Here is a 16,326-nt window from a genome sequence, read left to right on the forward strand (position 1 = left end):
TCGTTTAAGCTGTACTATATGTACTACACCTAAAGATAAACATATATAATCACTATAATCTTAGTTGTAGCTAATTCCTAGTAAGTTTTGTTAAACTTTCTATATTATATAGTTTACTTTATGTATTACGACCTTATAAACTCAAGAAGTAGAATAATACTAATTATAACAGATAAGTATAAAGATATAGGTAAATCTATGCTCCGCTAAGGGAGCGAGAAAGCCCCTCTACTACTCACCCAGGACTCGTATGCAACGCTTCAGGTCCGGAGCAATTCTGGTCCTTCTGAACCCCGGGCTTCGGTCTTCGGTGCTCGCTGGACTGCTAGTAAACCGGGCCGAAGAAGCATTGACGCTGCTGACAGTCTTCGCAAATTGATGGCTCAACGGGCCGACTTGTATCGCCGTGTCATCTCATACGGCGTTATTCTACACCGTGAATCTTCTAATCGTGTATAGGGGCTTTGTATAAATATACAGCATGATGATCCAGTAGTTTGTTTCACGCCGATCTGTTATTCGCATCACACCATCGCAGTCATGCACACTCTCACGCTTGTTCTGTATGCTCTTTGTCCCATTGCGCTCGCAGCCAGCTCTGGCTGTGGAAGCGTCCTACCATCGGGACTCACGCCAGGTAAATCTACCACCAATGTGACTCTGTCCTCGAAATCCGTCATTGGCAAAACAACCGAGCGTCAATACATTATCCACCTGCCATCATCGTTTGATGCCACAAACAAGAAAGCTGCGCCGCTGGTAATTGCTTTCCATGGTCAGCAGCAGCCAGCCAGGAGCATGGAAGTGATCAGCGAGCTGTCAAATCCGGCTTTCAATCCGAATACCATTGTGGTCTATCCAGAGGGCATGAATGTTCAGGCCCCCGGTGTAAGTTATTCGAATCGATATTTCTCCTCAAGATCAACAATCAATGGATCTGATCATATGGTTTAGGTGCAATGGCTTGGAGACCCGCTGGCTCCTACATCTTCAGTGATTGACGACAGAATCTTTGTCGATGAACTCCTTTCACATCTCACATCCACGCTCTGCATCGATGAAAGCCGTATATACGCCGCTGGTCTTTCTAACGGTGGTGGACTGACTGGACTTCTGATGTGCGATCCAAAGCTCAACAAACGATTTGCGGCCTTTGCAACAGTGGCGGGCGCGTTTTACCCGGACGCAAGTCTTACGGAGCCGCTATTCCAGGGAGGATGTCTTCCAAACCTGCAGGGACGAGCACTTCCCTACATGAATCTGCATGGGCTGAACGATAGTGTGGTTGCGTACGATGGCAACAACAATCCGCCACCTGCTTCTATTCCAGTTTTGAACTGGGTCGAGGGTTGGGTGAAGCATGATAACTGCTTGAGCAACCCTCCAGCTGTGAACATAGCCAGCGACAAGGTTACAGAGCGACGATGGCAGTGCAATGGTGTCAAAGATGTTGTTGTTCACAGAGCTATCCAGGGATTTGGTCACGGATGGCCTAGTCGCAAGGCTCAAGGTGAACCATTTGACACACTGAGAAACGGACCTACAACATGGGACGCAACGCCGTTCATTCTGGAGTGGTTCGCCAAGTGGAAGTTGTAGGGGCACAAGTCATATCCTAGTGTACATGAATGTATTTGAGCTTCGCCGTGATATAGAATCCATTGTTCCACTAAGCCACTGATTCCTCCCCTCATTCATCTTCGTCATCTGAACATGCTTTTTTCTTCAGCTGTGGTAAGTCGATTGCGATTACTAGCAAATTGACAATTATAAACATGACGATTGCCGAAATAAAGACCAAGCGCAGGCTACGGCTATATGCCTCGATCACTAGAAATGAAGTTAGTGTCAATCCCAGCTAGAGGTAGACTGTGGACGTGACCACGAGTGTAAAACGTTACAGAATGCGAGTGAGACGAACCTTGACTCTGATGCTTGGGATCTAGGTCGACAATGCTGCGGACCGATTTACGAACACGTTGTATAATCTATTTAGACAGGTTAGCATCGAACAGTTTTGATCAGAATAACAGCACAGCGTTACCGCTCAAGCTTTTGTAAACAATGCAATACGTACTATAGCCTTGTTATGACCGGACACCAGGCTCTCAAGGTGTGATGTCAAAGCATTTTGTAAGATGAGACTACTCAATGAGACACCCATTACAATGCCCAAGCTACGCCATAAGATGAGTGTGCTGGTCATCACCGCCTGATCCTCCTGTGTGCTTGTCGCAAGAACTGCAAGGCTCGTTGCTGGGAAGCTCAAGCCTTGGCCAATACTCGAAGGAACCAGGAAAATCGTGGCAAGCCATTTCGGTATTCCGTCCCACATTAAGGAAAGGCATAAAGCTCCCAACAGCATGGAGAGGGAGCCAACTATAATCAGCCATTTCATGCGCCCGGTGGCGGTCATGATGAAGCCTGCAGAGACGCCGCATACAGTGAGCGCAACAGAAGGGCCTGCAAGGCGAAAACCGGACACCGAGGCTGTCTCAAGCTCAACAGCTTGGAAGTACAGCGGGGCGTTGAACAAGATGGTGTTCATACCCACCTGAGCGAAGAAATTGTTGAAAACGAGGTTGCCTCTGGGTCTGCTGAACAACATAGGCAGAGGCATGACCGCTCGCGAAGCCTTCGATTCAACTTTGACAAGAGTGGCACCCGTCCCTGTTGCTATCACAAGCGAAGTAATAACGACCCAATGTTTCCATGGGTATATGTTGCCACCAAGGTTCAAACCTAGAATGAGGAATGCGACGGAGACAGTCAATAGCATGGATCCAGCGACGTCGAATCCCTTGAGACCATCCTTTAGACCTAAGCCGTAGCGCTTGGCCAGGTTTGGACCTAGAGAAGATGGCGTCGTGAATATGGCATTGACCAAGAGCAACACTAGGACAGGGATCTGTACAGCAAAAGTCATCCGCCATCCTAATTTGTCGCAAAGCACGCCGCCGAAAGCCGCCCCACAAGCGGAGCCGCCGCCGTAGAAGAGGTTGATGTAGGCCTGATAAGTGCCTCGAACTTCGATACTGACTAGATCGTTGGTCATGATGTTGCCCATTGACAGTACTCCGGCCGCGCCAATGCCACAAAGAGCTCGCGCCGCGATGAAGCTACCGATAGTCTGCGCTAGAGCACACCATGCGGTCGTCGCCGCAAGGACAACGAGACCAGCCAGATACAACGGTCGACGGCCAACAGTATCTGAGAGTCGACCCATGAGTGGTTGAAGCGATGTTGATGTAAGCAAGAAGGCCGTCGATAACCAAGACGCTGAGTTTGACGCATGAAAGTACGATGTGATGACTGGGTGACTTGATGCCATCAAAGTAGAATCAAACATGGCAATCTGCCAGTATACAGTCAGTATCGGTATTTCGATACCTTTCCAGAACTCACAAAGTACCCGAGCAGAATGCCACCAAACACCAGTCTAAATTTCCACACCCCAACGCCTTCAAGTTTTCCATCTTTTTGAAACTTGACCAGGCTCTCTGCTTCGTGCGCGATATCGGGCCCATCATTATTAGGCTTGAGCGATGGAGCACGCAAACTATTTTTCCTGTTTCCTGATGCTGGAAACTGAGGTGCAGCGCCCTCCCCCTGTTCCGCTACCTCTGCAGTTGTGATTGCATTGTCTGTAATTAGATGAGAGTCGTCCCGGTGGTTTGCCGAATCGGAGCGAAGAAGCGGTGTTCGCTCGGATGCGGACGATGACATAACAGCAGATGTCAGTTGTCTTTGAATCACGCGTGATTCGTCTTTGAGTCTCAGATTCACGCTGCCGCTGGGATTGGGTTAGCGAAGATGAAACCAGGGAGAGCCAGGGAGAGCCAGAGCTGACAAGCTTTCGTAGTGCAGGTGCCAACGAGCCGAATCACGCTAGTGCTCCCGAATTCGCCGTCACTTTCCCGTTATCAAAGACGGCGTTATCTCGCTCTTTGCAACTCGAATCGTAGACATCCAGAAACATGAAGACACCTCTTAGAATAGCTATCCTCGAATGCGACACGCCGCCAGCCGCGGTTGTCGAGAAGTACGGCAGATATGACCGTATCTTCACAACGCTATTGGAAACCGCAGCCACGGAACTGGGCTTATCGCCGAAGCAAGATCTCGAATTGAGCGCATTTGATGTGGTCACAGCGCAGGAATATCCCGACTTGGAAAATGTAGATGCAGTACTAATCTCGGGCTCGAGTATGTATTACCCGAAAAAGCAACGTTGAAGAGCGTGGCTGATGTGGCGCAGAACACAACTCCTTCGATAACGACACATGGATTCTGAAGCTGGTCGAGTTCACGGAGAGACTGTTGAAGCAAGATCGGATTCGTATCATCGGTGTTTGCTTTGGTCACCAAATTCTTGGAAGAGCTGCAGGTGTCAAAGTTGGACGCAGCGACGACGGATGGGAAATCTCAGTGCTGCCAGTACAACTCACCGCAAAAGGCAAAGAGATCTTCCAACAAGATACCTTGGTATGTCTTCCAGACCCAGGCGATTACAACTTGTCATGCTAAAAGTCACAGGCAATCCACCAAATGCATAAAGACATTGTCTTCGAGTATCCGGAAGGCGTGGAGAAACTGGGTGGATCACCACGATGCTTGGTGCAGGGCATGTACAAAAGGGGCAAGCTCATCTCTGTGCAAGGACATCCCGAGTTCACCGAGCCTATCGTAAGCTACTTGGTCAAGATGAGGGCGGAGCAGGGTATTTTCGAAGACGAGCAGGCAAAGGATGCACTGGCGAGGGTCGGGAATCACCATGACGGAGTAGTCATTGCCAAAGCGTTCTTAAGATTCTTATTTGAGGATTAGGAATGTTCGGATGTCAAGCTTGAAAGACGCTCAATAGTCGAATATAGCTATGTGCCTGCATGCCGATAGCTAGCCGCGATACGTGAAGATGGTATTTTAGACAAAGGGTTTTTGAAGGTGGGCTGCCCCACACGCACAGGCTGACGGGTGATGGGCACCACTGGCGGCCATAGCTGAGCAGTAACTTGGCCATTACCTATATTAGGCAAAAGTTTTATTTATATTTCAAATCAGCAAGACCGGCTTCGTGGCGCAATGGTAGCGCGTCAGATTCCAGTTTCTCTGGAGCATCCTGAAGGTTAGGCGTTCAAATCGCCTCGAGGTCACATTCGATCATGTTTTTTTGTTATTCTGTTGACCATACCATATTTTTGCCAATGCCAATTGGGACTTAGCGCCGTTCTTGCATGATTGAGCAGAGCCACGGCCTTCAGTCTACCTATGTGATGCTAGCTTGCATTCTCCATTCACTCTGGCTGACCCCTAATCAAGATCTAACACTCAAATGTCACATGGACATAGCACATAGGATGCCGATACGTCATAGTCACTCTGAAGCGCTGGGCATGTTCATGCACGACACTGTTGATCCTTCTTAATGCCGCCCCTGCACTTATGTGGCGCGATACGGACTATTTAGGTATCAGAACCTTGGGTGACAACCGTACCGGAGCCGGTCGAGTATGCACCTGCGAGTACCACTCAGCGCTCCTACAACTTGTCAGGACCACCGTTGTGGAAAACAACAAGTGAAACGTGGTTCTTGCGCGAGAGTGAAAACGACGATCGCGTCGAAAGGCAGAGGCTCACGTCATAAACGACCGGTAACTGGCCGCTCGCACATTTGTTCCGCCCCATAAAACGTCGCAGCGGGCGCGGGACGCTGATCCATGCGCCTTCTGGAAGCGGCGCCGCCAGCTGCCAGGGTCCAAGTCTCAACCTTTACTTATCCGCCATCACTAACTACTCCCCTCCTTCACGTCGCTCGTTTTACGCAAAGCACCTGTTCGATTCCGGCCGCGCCGCTACCGCCCTCTTCCGACATATCTCTTGTAATACTCACTGTTGCTTTCCGCATGCGCATTGCTAGATAGCTGTCCTCGGATCCCGACTCTCTCGATGGGAAAGTGTACGCAACCACCCATATGCAGCCCTATGCCCTCCACACAGCTCGCACGCTGACACTATCTGGTGAACAGGGAGATATGGTGTTGTCCTGGATGCTGGGTCCTCTGTAAGTTTTCCAAGCAGTCGGTGTGCAGTCATCGCAGGGTCCCAGCTAACCATATCATAGGGGACGCGCGTCCATGTTTACCGATGGCTCAATAGCGACGCAGCTCGCAAGAAGGCCAGCGATGCACAACTACACAGCCTGCCTGTCATAGAAACCGACAAGAAGTGGACGAAGAAGATACATCCAGGTATGCGGGCGAGAGAGGACTCTGACCAACAGTCGTCTGACGGAAGGTGGGACAGGTATCTCAACTTTCGGCGAACACCCTCACGATGTCGGATCCGAACACCTCGACAAACTCCTCAGCCACGCGCTCAAACATGTGCCCCTTGAAGAGGTCCCGAACACACCTCTATTCCTGCTTGCAACAGCGGGCATGCGCATACTCCCTGAGCGACAACGGAAAGAAGTGTTGAAGGAAGTCTGTGAGTTTGCGCGCGCTACCACCCAGTTTCAACTGCCCGATTGCGATGTGCACGTGCAGGTCATTCCAGGAGAGACAGAGGGTCTGTATGGCTGGATAGCGGCGAATTACCTGCTCGGCGGGTTTGACCAGCCAAAGGAACACGATCATGGCAAGGGACACAACACGTATGGATTTCTGGACATGGGAGGCGCATCGGCTCAGATCGCCTTCGCCCCAAATGCAACCGAAGCAGAAAAGCACGCGAACGATTTGACGCTCATGCGACTACGAACGATTGATGGTACACCGCTAGAGTACAAGGTCTTCGTGACAACTTGGTTGGGATTTGGTGTCAATCAAGCGAGAGAGCGATATACCAAGGCTTTATTGGAGTCGAGCGCGGAGACTGAGCTACCTGATCCTTGCCTACCAGCAGATCTCGAGGTAGAGGTTACAAAAGATGGCAAGATCATTGACTTGGACGACGACGACGATGATGACGATAAGCCTAAACAGAAGACCGCGGCGAAATTGATTGGTACGGGCCAGTTCGCGGAATGCTTGCACCGGACGTTCCCGTTGTTGGAGAAAGAGAAAGAGTGTAAAGACTCACCGTGTTTGTTCAACGGTCAGCATGTTCCTGCCATCGACTTCAACGTGAACCACTTCGTAGGCGTATCCGAATACTGGCATACTACGCATGAGATCTTCGAACACGGACACAAGGACAAGGCCTACGATCTCAAAACATACCAGGAGCGAGTGGACGAGTTCTGTAGTCAAGACTGGAAGAGCATAGAAAAGGGTATCAAGAAGGAAAAGTGGGGTCATAAAGTCGACGAGGAGAAGGCACGGGATGTCTGCTTCAAAGCTTCCTGGGTCATCAATATGCTTCACGATGGAATCGGCGTCCCTCGAGTTGGTATCGAAGACATGAAAGGTGGCCAAAACACCACTAAAGCTGTCATCGACAACGCAAAGACAAAGGGGTTTCTGGACCCGTTCCAAGCAGTCAACAAGATCAACGACGTGGAAGTTAGCTGGACCCTTGGAAAGATGGTCCTTTATGCTTCGAGCGAGGTTCCACTACCCTCCGAAAAGGCGCTGGCAGTAGGCTTTGGCTCCAATGTCCCGGGAATACCATCAGACTTCCAATATCCCGGTGGCGTGCCTAGAGAGTACGAATCAGACAGCAACTGGCACCGTCTTTTCGTCGAGCACCCACAGCGTATACCCGGCTTTTTCATCATGATATTCATCTTCATTTTCATCTTCTGCCTCATACTTGGTAAAGAGAAGAGGAACACAGTCAAGCAGTACATCGGCAGACTCTTCAAGAGCAAGCAGGGCAAAGACCCTCTTCATCGCCGTCGCGGTCGCGGCTTTCCAGCTAAACTTTTTGGCTTAGGCGGCGCCTCGTCTCACACTCAGCAACCTTACGAACGTGTTGACTTGGAAGATGGGGATGCGGCAAACGAATTCGAACTTGAGGAGACCTATCTGGACTCATCAGATAACGAACTCTCGGATTCTTCTGAGGGGTCCAAAGTAGGCAGGACGAGTGGTTGGGCGACGCCGCAGATCAAGACTGAACCTGTTCCCGGCGGGCCAAGTTATTTCGGCACGACGACCGCGGGAGATGTTGTCAGGGAGGGCACCGGTTTGGGACTGGGTCCTCCGAGCGCATTCGAGTTGAGCCGGACGTATAGCAGGGAGAGAATAAAAAGCCGCGCCAGCAGTCCGAAGAGAGGAAAGGGGATGAGCAAACTTGATGAGTGAACGGCTTTATTGACGACGGCGTTGATCTTTCGGCTTGGAGTTTTATGGGCCACGAAGCACCTCTCTTTGTAGTATATTAGAGAGGGGATCTTGGTGCAATCTGGTGTCAAGGCGTTGTCTCGTCGAGCAGAGACATTCTGCCTATGCACAGGACACGGTTGTATATACCATGTGCTATATGAAGCTATTCGTTTTTCCGCTACAGTCTAGAAGGGTATGCACAATCAAATCTAAAGACATTCAAATCAGAAGCCTTTCGATTGATGCTATAACATGGATAATATGCCCAATGTGCTTGACGATTGTCGCGAAGCCGGTGGGACATGGGCTAGCGGAGTGGTCTCCAGGTCTCTTTTTGAGGCTGGGAACCTTGACAGATGCCAGTAAAGCAACTGTTACCAAACCTTAGCGTGAACGTGATGACGAGCGATGGATGAGAAAGTGAAACGTGCGTAGCGTCATATTGTTGTCTTCATTACTTCTGAGTCCATTTATGCTTTGACTTGACGATAATGCTACACTCACGCGCCCGATCTTCAGGTCCCTGCATACTGAAGTAGCTGCTAGCCTTCCTTCTCTGTGACCTTCTCCTGGTCTTCCTCGTCCTCGTCACTACCATCCACCGTGTCTTCATTACTACTGCTGCCGCCCTTTTTCCTCTCGGCAACATCCATCTCCCTACCATCGATGACAGGCTCACTCTTTGGCGCTCTTTCATCCTTGCTAGGTCGCTGTCTTGCACGCTTCCCAGCTTCATCGGGGAACAACTCAGCGAAAAGGCTGGGTTGGAAGCGATTGATGCGCTTCCAGGTCTCATGCCAGAGGTCCTCTCGTTCAGGGTTTTCGTCGGGTGGCGCAAGGTACCCGCCATTGCTGAGTACCAGAAGCATGTTCTTAAGATTCTCGGCGACAGCTTCTTCCATGTCGCCCTGTCCGCTGTTGCCCAGGCGGTCCATTATTCCCACAATCGTAATCCATAACTCTTCGAAAGACAGGCTCTTCTCTCCGTCCTCCTTTCCTTCACCAGACAAACCATCAAGCAGCACCAGGTAATGGAGGAATACCTTGCTCAGCAGCGTAGCGGCTCGGACCCGAGTTTCGCTCATACCTAGTGGATCAGACTGATAGACTTCTGGTTTAAGAAGCTGGGTGATGAGTGGGATCAAGACCTCGCTGAAGATCGCGGTCCATTCTCGATGTTCGGGGGAAGCGAGATCGTTGGAAAGAAGTGTGCGTTGGAGTGAAGAGAAGGCTTGTTGGCGCAACGATCGGCAAGGGTTGAGACATTGATGCGCGAGGGTCTTGAGGATGGGTGACCAGTAGGCCGTCCATGCTGGAAGTATGTTAGCATTTCGAAGCTGAGCGAGATGTGCATTCCTTTTACCTTCAGTCGTTTCGAGGTGAGACTGCTCGATGAAATTCGGCACTCTGCTGGAAAGCTGGAAGACGATGCTCATAGCGGTGCTGCCGCGTACAACTATCTCACTATTCTCAAGCTTCTTGGGCTTCTGTCCCTTGTTGCGTCGTGCAGCCTGGTCATGTAGCTGCTCTTCTCGAGCACCTACTTGGGCTGCAGTTGCGAACTCGTTGAGAAGCGCAATCGCAGCTTCGTAATTGTCAGCAGTGATGCCGGGTTGAGGCGAAGTGGTAAGATCTTCGACAAGCTGGAAAACGTCCCCAGCAGCATCAGGCACGCTTGCAAGCCTGTTGAGAATGGTCCAGAAGTCTGGTGAGCCTGCAAGTTCACTACGAAGGGCATTGGGGCCTTTGCAGCAGTCTGTCAGTCCCTTCAAGATTGGCTGAGCGCACTCATGCAGGAGAGCATCGTTGAAGCTTGAGAATGTGTGCATGAGAACTGGGGCACGGATGAAATCGTAGTCCTAATTCATCAGTATATAAATCACATGGGGAGGCATCGAGACTTACATTGCTAGCTTTCAAAAGGCTTAGCAGATAGTACACCGATCGCGCAATGACCACATAATGGTGTTTAGGAGCGTCTCGAATGACAGACGTCAAAGCATCTGTCACATCCTTGGCGAGCTCCCTGACCGTCTCTTCGTCTCTGAGAGCTAGAACGGTGGCTAGTTCGAGCACAAAGACAAGGCTTGGGTCGTAGAGCGGGCCTTTACCCTTCTGCTTCGGGCCAGTCGTCCGTGGACTTGCGCCAGGTATCTCAGGCTTCACAACGATAACCCTGGGCGAGCCATCTTCGGGGAGATGCTCAAGTAGTGAGGCCAGAAGCGATCGCAGAGACTCCACAGGTAGTTGGCTGATGTTTGCAAGAATATCTTCAAAATGACACTCCTTGACAGTATCCACGGTGCACAGTGTGTATTCGATCTCTTGGTCTGATGGCTCCGGAGGCTCGTCGTTGGCGAAGCTCGAGACGTAGGATGTCAGTGCCGAGAAGATGCCAGTATCCGCCGGACGCTCTGCGCGGTCAATCACTTGCGCAGGATTCTGGAGTGGTATCGGTGCTAGAGCAAGCGTCTTCTGAAAGGAGAGGAAGTATGGGGGTATCAGCGAGTTGACGAATAGATTCACCATGATGCGAATGAGCTAAGAGTGTTAGCGATATGCTGAAAAAGGGTTGACAGTCTTACATGTTGCCATCCATCTCTTATCGATGCCTCATTACCCTTAATGACCTGAAACAAAACCACCGTTGCCAGTTGCGCCCTGCCGTCACGGCCGAATCGCACAGCAGTCTCGCTAACCATGACGCTCTTTTTATCGGCTTGGACTTCCGTATTGAGTGAAGTGCTTGGTGGGACATCGGGAGCGAGTGTGCTGATGTATGACAAACACGAAATGATACGGTCGAGAGCATCAGTCAGTTCGTACTTGGCAGCAATCTGCGCGCACTGGTCGAAGCCCTGAACAACGCGTGAGAAGACAGCATCGTCAGTGGCGGACATGAAGACGTAAGACAGTGTCGCGATGATTGGCTTCCATGTTGCAGCAAACATGTCCGCGTCGAAAATGTTGGTATCGCAGATGACGATATCCGAGGTCGACTGACACTTGACCAATAACTCCTTCCACGCGTGGTCATATGCATTTCGGTCACTATGCTCTTCCGGTAATATGATCTCCCGGTTCTTGATGGATTCATAGATTCCCTGCAAGAACTCAGGGTCAAAGTCCTTGCCGTCGTTGACGCCGCGGACGTTCTTTCGGAAGTCTTCAAACTGCATTCGCTTTTGCTTCATGTTGGGATTATGCTGATCAGTGTTCAACATGATGACAGCGTAGGTGAGGATGTAAATAGCATCGTGGTTGGCAATGCCTTCTGGCTTCGCCATTTTGAAATATTTCTCGGAGAACTCGGACAGAATTCGCTCGATCAAGGCTGATTCACCAGGGAGACGGAACGCGTGTAGGAGCTGTCGAAGAGCCTCATCAATTCGCTGTCCTGTGAAATCGAACAAATCGATGAAAGCACTCAATACCGCCTCGTTCCCTTTCTTGGATATAAACTCTCCCAGTACCTTCTTGTCAACTCTTGTAGTACCCTTGACGAACTCAGCGATACATTGAGGATCGTCAGGGTCTCGAATGATGCCTTGAGATGCAAGATAGGCGATGCCAGCCTTGGGCTTCTCATTAAATTTGGTTGCACCACGGATGATGACAGCCTTAAGTGCTCGCTGCTTGCGCAGCGACTCGGCACTAGGATAGCCTTCTGTTACCGGCTCATCGTCCAGGCGATCTGCCATCGACTGCACAAAACCGAGAAGAGCGTCCAGACATAGCGGAGGTACATTAACGGTGCTCCATGTCGCGGAGTCTGGAAAAGCGTTTCTTGAGAGGAGTCCAACTATGTCCATACAGACGTCCCCACGGTCAATTTCACAGTCATAGTTGACGAAGAGTTCAGCCATGTAGGAAGGAATCCGGACCAAGCCACCTAGGTTTTCTATCATGGCTTCTCGGGCATCTGGCTTTCGTGCACCTCCTTCTAGTCCTAGCTTCTGACGATCTTTGACAGGTACTGGAGTTGAACGGCCACTAGAGCTGCTATTCTGCTGTGGTGGCTGCTTGATGAGGCTGGGCGCATGCGGGACACCTTCATATAACGAAGGCTCAATGCCAGGCTCGACTGGTATCTCCACCCGTGGAAAAAGACAAGCGACCAGGTATGAGAGGTAGAGCTCTTGCTGCAGCTTGAGGACGTTTCTGCATGTCGCCAGCAACGTACCTGCGACTCTCAAAGATTCGTTCAATATGGCCATGTTGTCTGACCTGACGAGCTGAAAAATGTGCCTGCACAACGTGTCCTTGGCCAGATTCGCCAGACTGGGATGACTCGCTATCGACGGTCCAGCGACTTCGAGAGCGACGTCCACGATGCGCAACGCCATGACACGCATCGTGTCAGTGTGTTGACGATCATGCGGATCCAATAGATCGACCAGAACTCTGAAAAGCTCTCTTATGGAAGGCAACGAATAAGGCTTGATCTCGAGGGGGGCTTGCGGCTGGCCATCCTCGGCCGTTGCTGGGAGATCTAGGGTACTGCTCGCTGGGTTTCCGGCACTGTCATTGTCCTCATGGCCTTTTTCTGGGTCAATTGGCTGCTGGAGAGCTTCAACCTTGTGCTGTGCAGAGTCTCCCTCGCCATTTGCTGTTGGATCCATTCTCAGGCCCTCTTGGTCGTCCTGTCCTTCCAGCTCCTCGTCCATGGCGTCAAGTTCATCTGGCGATTCGATCTCCAGCGTTTTCAGTCTCCGAAATATGACTTGACACATGGAGACCATGGCAATCTCCGCCGAGCGTCGCAGCAGCTCCGATAGTCTCGCTTGGCAGCACATGCTCAAGCCTGTCTCCATCATCTCGCACACACTTTCGTCGCCCAGTACTTCTCCGCCTCGACCTGATATCATGACCTCCATAAGCCTGAGTATGCGAAGGAGCACAATCTCGTCGGCGGCCGAATCGCTGGCCTCGAATCGGCAGTGGGTGATGGCAGAGGAGAGCTGTTGCATAGCTTCTGGTAGACGTGGAGAGTCATGGCCAATTATGCCGTACGACAGGAACTTGGTGATCGCAATGAGGGCAAGCGAGGTTATGGGCGCGGAGGTGGATGAAGACCGGATGACCTGCAGAAAGGGATGGAGCATAGAGGGGGTATCGAAGGTCCGGATATCTGGTGTCGCATTAGCTTGGCTTGTGTTCTGTCCGGATTGCCATCTTCACCTTTGCAGCCCTTCAGATCATTCCTCAGGCGCGCAAATGCAGACATGAGGGGGTTGTCCTGCATGCTCTTGCCCTTCTTCCCGCGTAGGCCCCATCTGCTCGGTACGGCTTCCTCTTGCTCTCCTGCGCTTATGATGCCTTGTCCTGTGCGGTCGCGTCGTTGGACGGCTGGCGTCTTGTTCGAGGAGCTGCCCAGTATAGCTGCGACTGAAGAGTGCGCCCAGCGGGCATGCTTTCGCATCGCCGACGTGACGGTAATGCATTCTGTGACCACCAGAGCTACTGGGTTGACTGCGACGGTAATGGGCCGTGGATCCAGGTCCACAATTGTCTCTCGAAGTGTGGACGCGACGTGGTCGTCGCCATCTGTGCTCGACATGGTGCTGAAGGATTCGGGGTATGGAAGTGTATGCGACAGGAATGTGGTGCGCGACAGGGTGTCTTCAAGGTGGAGGGCACATGGACAGCTATATGTCTAGTTCAGTCGACTTGAAAGATGACACGCATGCTTCCAATTGCTGCCGCCTAGTGATGAAGACAGAACACAAATTTGCGAGATGCAGAAGAAGTGATTACCTCGAATATCTGTCCTCAAGTACTGCACGGCGGATAGAGACGTCGTTTGTACCATTCGAACATTTGGCGGCTTAGCTCTAGCGGAGTTTCGGAGGTGCTGAGGCCAGGGGTCCAGCCAGCGTCACACGTCCATGACGAAACACGCGGCAGGCCATAGTCACGATCTTGGTAGGAATTCTGTAATGTTTCTCGATGTTGTTACACACAAACGCAATGCGCGTCTACTGTCGAGCCTACAACGCCCCTGATGCAAAGCTGCTATCTAATGTATACATTCCTCCAAATAGTCTTCAAACGCCCTCCAAGCAGGAAAAGACACGCTTCCAATGCCACCTTCGGAGACCGGCTCGGCGAAACGTTGCTGCCTCAAGTTTTTAGGCTCCAACACAAAGCACACAGTGGATCGAAAGAAGTAAAGGTCCAGATCTGCGCCCAGTCTGCCCAAGTCGTTACTGTCGTTGCTGTAGTGCTTCGTTCCAGTATAGGGTTGCAAACAGGCGCGGACCTAGGTCTCACACCCTTGAAATTACTGGAATACTGCGACAACTATGATTGATCGCCCTCCTTCTTATCAGCTGGCTTCTCCTCCTTGGTGTCTGCCTTGGGCAGCTCCTCTTTTGCTGCCGCTTCTTGTTGATTCTTCTTCTCGGCGGCCGCCTTTTCCTCGTTCTTTGCTTGCTGAACCATGTCTTGGACGGCTGCCTTCTCTTTCTCCCAGTCGCTCTTCTTTTCATCAAAATTGTCCTTGATCTTAGCCTCCTTGGCCTTCTTCGCTTCTTCCTCAGCCTCCTTGGCCTTGCGCTCCTTCTCCATTTCCTCCATGTGTCGGATGTCGTCGACACTGGGTTCGTAAAGATGCCAGATAGTGTAGTGGGGAAGACCGACCACGGAAAACTTCATGCGCTTGGCCATCTGCAATATGTTAGCGCTGCAGCAAGGTACGAACGTCGTGGCTTACCTTGCCGAATCCTTCTGTCTCAGCGTGCTTCTCAAAACTGAATGCAGGGAAGTGGACACCAGAGCGGAAAACCTTGGCTTTCGCAAGAATGCTAACACCACCAACACCATCAATTTCCATCTCCATGTCTGGGTCACCGTAGGGGTCGCGGAGGTAGGCCAAATGCGGGCGCCAAGTGGCGTACTCTGCGTAACCTTCTACAATGACTGCATCCTCGTCGAGAGTGTCAGCGAGGGCGAGGGCAGTCTCAGATTCTTGCCAGGAGTTCAGGTCGTATGGCTGTTCGCCGCCAAGCCAGTCCGGAAGTGGTCGCCAGACATCTGAGTGACAGGTCAGTAATTTATATTTTCGTCATGCATCATTGTACATACTGGGGACGATGACATCCTTGTTGTGCCGCATGAGATCTTCCAGAATAGTGAACGGAGCAGTCTCCACGTCCACATCTCTCCAGTATACCCAGCTGTGTGTTGGCCGCAGTGCAGCGCTTAGCAGCCAGTTTCGCGCTTGTGCCATTGACTTTCGGCGGCCAGCCTGTGCGGCGAAACCGTGTCGACTCTCAACATCTTGGTTAACCTTTTGTCCAAAATCCTTCTCCATGATCGAGATCTCGCCAAACTGCTGCTTGGGATCGGGATTGGCCTGTAGCTCTTCCAACTTCTCCGTCAAGAGTGAGATGGTGTTATCCTTGGAATCTCCAACGAGGAAAGCCAAATCGATGAGGTTGTGGGGGTATGTGAGGTTCTGCAAATGGCCAAAGAACATGGGCAGATGCGGAGCCGCGTCTCGCAAAGGAGCGCACAACAGAATGCGCTCCTCCCTTTCCCATCCCCTCGCTGTTCCCTGCACGTTGTTCAAATCGTAGTATCGCACGGTCTCAAGCTGCGCATCGTCGTTCGAGGAGATCAAGCTGAGAGGTCCGGAACCCAGGTTTGGTCGCAGGTCAGGGAAGAAGAAGAATAGGGCGGTAAAGAACAGCGAACCGACAAGCAGCAAGCGCTGTATCAGTGTTCTCCGCCGCCTGAGCGCAGGCTGTGATCGCGGCTGGAATCTAGAGGTGCACTAGAGGTTAGCAACACGATTGTTTGAGTCGTAGTCGTAACGGAGACGCGGGTTGAGGTGCTGCGCGATAGTTGCGCCATGGGTCGTAGGTGGTGAACGTACTTGTGAGGTTGGATGGAGAAGGTACCCCCTCCTTGCGAGGGATACGCCCCGTTGGAAAAGGCATGGCGGTGCATCTTCCCTTTCGACGATGAATGTAAAGGCAACATTCAGAGAGTTGGGCGCCAGATGTCAATTGCTCCCTTGGAGACCCCCGGTCACCGAAGACCCACCAGATCACCA

General features: G+C 51.4%; 6 protein-coding genes across 6 annotated transcripts; 3 read left to right on the forward strand and 3 right to left on the reverse strand.

Annotated features, from left to right (window-relative positions):
• Nucleotides 1–540: 540 nt before the first annotated feature.
• AA0111_g10731 (hypothetical protein) lies at nt 541–1,599 on the forward strand (the record flags this gene model as incomplete). The annotated part of the gene is made up of 2 exons (XM_028644517.1): nt 541–888; nt 955–1,599. The coding sequence occupies 2 exons, from the start codon at nt 541–543 to the stop codon at nt 1,597–1,599; spliced, it is 993 nt and encodes a 330-aa protein (XP_028501642.1).
• Nucleotides 1,600–1,690: 91 nt separating this feature from the next.
• Nucleotides 1,691–3,726, reverse strand: AA0111_g10732 (hypothetical protein; the record flags this gene model as incomplete). The annotated part of the gene is made up of 4 exons (XM_028644518.1): nt 1,691–1,830; nt 1,922–1,988; nt 2,078–3,355; nt 3,406–3,726. The coding sequence occupies 4 exons, from the start codon at nt 3,724–3,726 to the stop codon at nt 1,691–1,693; spliced, it is 1,806 nt and encodes a 601-aa protein (XP_028501643.1).
• A 251-nt stretch (nt 3,727–3,977) lies between these two features.
• On the forward strand, nt 3,978–4,827 carry AA0111_g10733 (hypothetical protein; the record flags this gene model as incomplete). Its single annotated transcript, XM_028644519.1, has 3 exons — nt 3,978–4,206; nt 4,259–4,485; nt 4,537–4,827. 3 exons carry the CDS (start codon nt 3,978–3,980, stop codon nt 4,825–4,827), a joined length of 747 nt encoding a protein of 248 aa, XP_028501644.1.
• A 1,119-nt stretch (nt 4,828–5,946) lies between these two features.
• AA0111_g10734 (Golgi apyrase) lies at nt 5,947–8,246 on the forward strand (the record flags this gene model as incomplete). The annotated part of the gene is made up of 4 exons (XM_028644520.1): nt 5,947–5,956; nt 6,027–6,061; nt 6,122–6,248; nt 6,304–8,246. The coding sequence occupies 4 exons, from the start codon at nt 5,947–5,949 to the stop codon at nt 8,244–8,246; spliced, it is 2,115 nt and encodes a 704-aa protein (XP_028501645.1).
• Nucleotides 8,247–8,809: 563 nt separating this feature from the next.
• On the reverse strand, nt 8,810–13,827 carry AA0111_g10735 (Uncharacterized protein; the record flags this gene model as incomplete). Its single annotated transcript, XM_028644521.1, has 5 exons — nt 8,810–9,579; nt 9,631–10,126; nt 10,173–10,808; nt 10,853–13,398; nt 13,449–13,827. 5 exons carry the CDS (start codon nt 13,825–13,827, stop codon nt 8,810–8,812), a joined length of 4,827 nt encoding a protein of 1,608 aa, XP_028501646.1.
• Nucleotides 13,828–14,570: 743 nt separating this feature from the next.
• AA0111_g10736 (Mannan polymerase II complex ANP1 subunit) lies at nt 14,571–16,220 on the reverse strand (the record flags this gene model as incomplete). Its single annotated transcript, XM_028644522.1, has 4 exons — nt 14,571–14,936; nt 14,983–15,302; nt 15,354–16,033; nt 16,147–16,220. The coding sequence occupies 4 exons, from the start codon at nt 16,218–16,220 to the stop codon at nt 14,571–14,573; spliced, it is 1,440 nt and encodes a 479-aa protein (XP_028501632.1).
• Nucleotides 16,221–16,326: the final 106 nt, after the last annotated feature.

Source organism: Alternaria arborescens, assembly GCF_004154835.1.
Source record: "Alternaria arborescens strain FERA 675 chromosome Unknown contig_39, whole genome shotgun sequence".
Taxonomy (NCBI): domain Eukaryota; kingdom Fungi; phylum Ascomycota; class Dothideomycetes; order Pleosporales; family Pleosporaceae; genus Alternaria; species Alternaria arborescens.